Here is a 6,000-nt window from a genome sequence, read left to right as displayed (position 1 = left end):
AAAGATACATCAGATTTTTACTGTCAGATTTGCAATTCAGTAGTATATTCAGATAAAAGAAGACACTTATAGTTCAATTTATCAAAAGTAGACCCTTACAGTGCATTTCGAGGGTCTCGAAAAACCTACCCTTAAGGGCAGCACATACCGCGGGTCGGACCATATCATGAGTCCCCCCCCCCCGGGTGTATTATATGATAAGATAAATCAGATAAATATGCCTTGAACCATCAAGGGAAAGAAAGTAAACAAGTGATACTTTTAAGGACCTACCTGGTAACACATTTATAATTAATTCTACGTGACGTGACCATTAAACAATCATTCAGAACACAAATAGTGACGATCAATTAAAATTAGTCGTTTGTTTCTTTTTAAAAAACATTTAGAAATCAAAATTTCATGCTCTTGAAATATTCTTTCATATTCAAGACTTCGTGAGCAAAAAAAACATCTATCTCATCAAAAATTGAGTAATTTGGCTAAGAACATTGATGTATGCTTATTAATAGTGATTCTTATAGATAAAGATGCGTTTTTTGAGCTGAAAAATTCTTTTTTTACAAAAATCTGCTTGAGCCATCTTTTACCTCCTTTCATGCAAAAAATCAGAAAAAAACATTCATCCAATATTTCACAGAGTCCAAAAAAACTCTTTTTTTGGCTGTTTTTTAGCTGAAATTTACCCCCAAAATTTTTTTCCAAACACACATTCTTCAAAAGTAAGCCCTCATGGGCAAAAAAACACATCTATCTCATAAAAATATTGAGTAATTAAACTAAGAACATTGATGTATGCTTATTAATACTGATTCTTATAGATAAACATGCGTTTTTTGAGCCAACAAATCTTTTTTGCAAAAATCTGCTTGAGCCATCTTTTACCTATGATGGTACCCTTCGATGGTACTTTCGTGCAAAAAAACAACCTTTTTTTAGCGGTTTTTTGGCCCAAATTTACCCAAAAATTTTTTTTCTTCAAAAATCAGGCCCCGTTACATTTGAGGGTTTATAGTTATGCATCTTTGTGCGAAAAATCATAAAGTTAATGAAAGAGCCAATCTCGAGAAAAGCTAATACCTAAGTAATTGATAATGTACTTATAAAAAAATATTGAATTTGACATTTAATAAAAACACGCCAGGCAACCAAAATTTCCTGTCTAAATACACATATTCTTCAAAAGTAAGCCCTCGTGAGTAAAAAAACATCAATCTCATATAAAGATTGAGTAAATTTGGCTAAGAACATTGTATATGCTTATTAAATAGTGATTCTTATAGATAAACATGCGTTTTTTGAGCCAACAAAATCTTTTTGCAAAAATCTGCTTGAACCATCTTTTACCTATAATGGTACACTACTTTCATGCAAAAAAACAGTTTTTCACAAAGTCCAAAAAACCTGTTTTTTAGCCATTTTTTGGCCCAAAATTTTTTTTTTGAAAATTGGGCTCCGTCACATTTTGCCCACTACCATTTTGCACCTTTGTACCAAAAATCAAAAGATTCCTATGATTCAATCCTGAGAAAAGTTGGTAACAGACGAACAAACGAACGGACGAACGAACGGACGAACGAACAAACTCAGGTTTATAGGACCTCCACCGGGGTAGGTCCAATAAGTCAAGGAAAACGGATACCAACAATTATATAGTGTTCGAACTTCTTTACCTCCCCTTTGTCTTCACAGCGAACATTGATCCAGGATTCCTTACGAGCATTGTGACAATGACTGTTATATGATTGTCCTTCACGATACATTATAAACATCCAATCCTCTGAGAAGAATGTACAAAAAGAGGCTGCTGAATAATTCTGGTAACAAGAATACATTATAAATGACTCTATAGATATTCACGAAATTATGATGAATCGTATTATTAAAACTCTTCCCAATGCTATTTCTTTAAGCTCAAATTTTCTAAGGAAATATTTCACGGTTTGAGCTTATAGAAATAACATCAGAAAATTTCTTCAAACAATTATTAGTAATAAATAATCTTTCTTATGGATTGAAGAGTTGCATTTCTTCAGAATACAGAATCACATATATGTTAGTAGGGCCAAGCCTGGGGTTCCGTGACATCTTTTATACGACCTAGCCATTTTTTAGTCCAAAGAACAGTATATTATAAGATATTTTTGAGAGGGAGGACGCGGATTAGGCCCGGGAATAATGACATAGATATAGTGACACAAGAGGCAAAACTGCAAGGGAAAATAAGGGGTAGAGAAAATAGCTTATTTTCAAAAGTCAAAATAGTTTAATGCAATGTTTAAATAATATATGCAAATATAATACATACCTCCACCAACAAGAGACGAGTTTTTGTATGTTCCCAAAGAGCGTGGTTCTCCTATTTGCTTGCCATTGCCTTCATCGATATCCTTTTGTATGACAGCATTTTTTGCTCCACAGAAAGCAATGGTGTAATCATATTCCTCTTCTTTATTATTGACACGAACATGTTTGTGACGAATGGTCATACTAAAGAAAATTAAAAACGATTTTTTAATAAGACTCAATTTCAACATGAAATGAATCATCCTGATGACATGAAATAAATAGCCCAAAATTTAGGGTGGCAATGTCTGAAGATTTATTTAGCAAGTATGAAACACTATATAGCAATTTGAAAATAGATTCGTATTTCTTGATATTTATAGGCACTTCCGTAAGGTGACTTCATGGAATTTGCGACTTACCCTCTATTGGCTTTTACCATTTCATCAAATCTTCCTTGAACATCGAAATCTCCTGATATTGAATGAAATCTGGTTGGACAATTGTATTTATTTTCACTTTCAGCATGACATAACAAAATTGATCCCAAAAGTAGAGTAGTGATGCAGATTGTTATTTTCATTTTTATTTCTATTTACACTATAAAATCAACAGTTTAAAGTGTACCTCTTGTTTGTCATAGAATCATTATCATAATAAAGCCAGAGGATCTGGCTTTGACTTTTTTGTTTATAAGCCCAGGGGATCGGTACAAGTTGTAAGGACCGGTGCTGGGTGGGTTATCAAAAATGACGTGTGAAAAATGACCTTGTAGCACGTGGTACTAATTTGTGGTCCTTTTGAAGGTACCAGGTGGTGGTCTAATGAATGATTTCTGAACTACGAGTTTGTCCTTGGTGTAAAGTGAATCATGCTGAGCCTTCTTTTTCATCAAAAAGTTTCTCTCTTTAAAACTAATTTTCTCGAAATCTAAAAATCTAAAAAGAACCATTCCTATTTCATTGGAAAGTAGAAAGATAAACTTAAATTTTGATGGGTCATTTTTTAAATTCGATTTACCAGATCAATGTTCAATTAAATAAAAAAGTTACTTTCTGAAAGTGCTCAAAAGCGCTAAAAATCGACCTATCAAATTAAAAAGAAGCATAATTACATGATACATCATTATCTTCGTTTCAGTCATTGAAAATGATAAGGTTGAATTTCAATAAAAGGCAGAAAATTCGTTGAAAAAGGCAAAAAAATTCATATAAATTCATATAAATAGATCAAATTAAGGGTTTCGAGATACATCCAGCCTTACATAGACTTTATCCAATCTAAAACAAAAAATATGAGGAAAATTTGGGTAAAAGTAAATCAAAGTGATTTTGATGAAGATTTTAAACCCTTTTAGTTTCAAATTTATGCGTTTAATTACTGAAAAACGCTTCTAAACATGTAAAGGCTATTGCAATTGCCAATTTTAATATAAAAATTTGATAGGTCGATTTTCAACGTTTTCGAGTACTTTCTGAAAGTAACTTTTTTATTCAATTGAGAATAAATGAAATAGGAATGTTTTTTAAATTTTTAGATTTCTAGAAAATTAGTTTGAAAATAAGTAAAATTTTTGATTTTATATAAATCTTTGCATGAAATAAAACATTTCATTTAATTTCAAACAATCACAAACTAACTTTCAAAAACATATTTTTCCTCTACCCAAAGTCCTGTCCTTTTTCTGCACTTTCTAGAAAAGTGGCAAAGGAATCTTTGTGCAGAAAAATGGGAATCTTATGGCATAAAAACGGTATATATGTGAAGAAATCATTTGGGTGGCAGAGCAGCATATGCATTTTGTTCTTTATTGGGACTCGTCAGCACTGCGTACTACACCCTGGCTGGCCAGATCGATTTAGCCAGCATCATTGTGGTTCAAATTGATAGAATAAGGGACAGAAGGGAAATTCCCTACAGAATTCTTTGACTCTTTTGGAACCAAGCTTTACCATCTCAAGAGCGGGGAGAGCCTCAACACTGACCTTCTTTTTGGCACCCATGGCCTCTCAGTAGCGAGTTTATGTATTTGAGATAAATCGAGTGGGATGGTATAAAGCAAAGTTGAGATGTCTCCAAAATCACCGTCCACTTTACTCGACGACGGTAAAAACACTAAAATACCGTCGTGAGCAAAGGCGATATAGAGCCGTACATCAAGGCCAAGTCTTGTTTCCGGAAATCGGCAGAGTGAACTTATTTTTGAAAGTCAACCGGCCGCAAAAAAGAAATTTTTTTTTGTGCTGTCAGAAAAAATTTTTCTTTTTTTAAACTGAATATTTCAGATAATTAGGCTCAAAAAGCAAAACGTTTTCTCAAGAAAACACAACAGTTTTGTAACAGAGTAATTAATATACAGCAAAGACGAACATATGTTCTTAAATATTAGTATTGTATAATATTTATGACGTCAATTGCAAATATAAATGATTTCCCCTTTTTCTTTAATTTTCGTTCGTTGTTTGTTCTAACAATGCTTTTTGTTTATATTCCACGTGCGTTTGATCGCAGACATTTTCAGGAACGAAAAAGCTGTGGTTGGATTTAGTTGGAAAATATACAAAACATGCAAGTTTACACAAAGATTAAAAAGACAACAAAGCATCTTATAAAGAAATATTATCATCATTAGAACAATAAAAAATGGAATTTCGTAATCCAAAAAGAAATATTTACAGAACAACAAAAGTCTTTTAAAAATTTGTTTTTAAAGACATAGCATATTCTGTCTCATGCCATTAAAAAATTCCTCGAAGACGGAGTACACACATCAACTTTCAAAACAGGCATAACTGAAAGCAGTAATTATGACGTCGCACATTCTTACCCATACATTACAAGAGAATATTAAAACCCCTGTTTTGATATACAAGGTCAAGCCCAACACCTCGGTAAATCTGGGGGTTCAGTGATTTGATCATTTGGCGGGATTCCCAGGAGAATAATTTACCGTCAGCTGAATATTAAGGATTATTTTTTTACCTTTGCTGGTGATTTTTCAGCTTGAGTTTATGTCTAATGTTATGGTTTTTTGAAATGCTTGTTCTAAGAGATGAGCGAATTTAATTATCTTTAGTTTTCAAGAGAAGCAAATTTAATCTTTCATCTACAAGATTACACTTTAATATAATGCCAATTATGCATGTAAGTTTTATACTTAATACTTTCTTATAGCATAGGTTTTGCATATTTTTCAATGAAATCTCACCACAGCAATTCGGCAAACATAATTTTTGCATACAATTCAATATGGTAGATGGAAAGGCGAAGAGGTATATCCCACCTTTCATATTGTAATGTATATAGTGTATATAGTTCATATTAGGCGAGGCAAATATCCACTTTATACTATGACTACATACTGTCGCGACGTCTCCAGTCACTGTCTCATTCTCTTCGTACTTCTGCTGCTTAGGTAGTACATTTGGCGATGAAGAAGAAAAAGATGAAGAGAAGAGCACCAGAGAATCAATCTCGCACAACTACCTGATTCCACAAAAGCTGAACACTGCCAGAATCAACGTTTTCAAAGAATTACAGATTTTTTCAAGCACTACGAAACTTAGTGGTTGAAACACAAAAAGCACGTGCATCCGCCCCGGCACCAGTTGTTCGATTATACACCATGTATATATAATTTGGTATCTTTCGCGTCTTCTCTCGATACTGTACATATTGAGGTGTTTAAGCTTCTCCCAATAATTCAAATGTAAA

At 33.0% G+C, this 6,000-nt stretch overlaps 1 protein-coding gene across 1 annotated transcript; it reads right to left on the bottom strand.

Annotated features, from left to right (window-relative positions):
- Positions 1 to 1,673: 1,673 nt before the first annotated feature.
- Positions 1,674 to 2,926, bottom strand: LOC136803255 (cation-dependent mannose-6-phosphate receptor-like; the record flags this gene model as incomplete). The annotated part of the gene is given in 3 exon segments (XM_067059986.1): positions 1,674 to 1,780; positions 2,309 to 2,490; positions 2,709 to 2,926. Coding segments are annotated over 3 exon segments (450 nt in total), but the record flags the coding sequence as incomplete, so codon positions are not given.
- Between the last annotated feature and the right edge of the window lie 3,074 nt (positions 2,927 to 6,000).

The sequence above is a fragment of the Clytia hemisphaerica genome, unplaced genomic scaffold (genome assembly GCF_902728285.1).
Source record: "Clytia hemisphaerica strain Z4C2 unplaced genomic scaffold, Clytia hemisphaerica genome assembly, whole genome shotgun sequence".
Lineage (NCBI taxonomy): Eukaryota > Metazoa > Cnidaria > Hydrozoa > Leptothecata > Clytiidae > Clytia > Clytia hemisphaerica.
The sequence above is the reverse complement of the archived record's forward strand: the minus strand, read 5'-3'. Positions and strand labels throughout refer to the sequence as shown.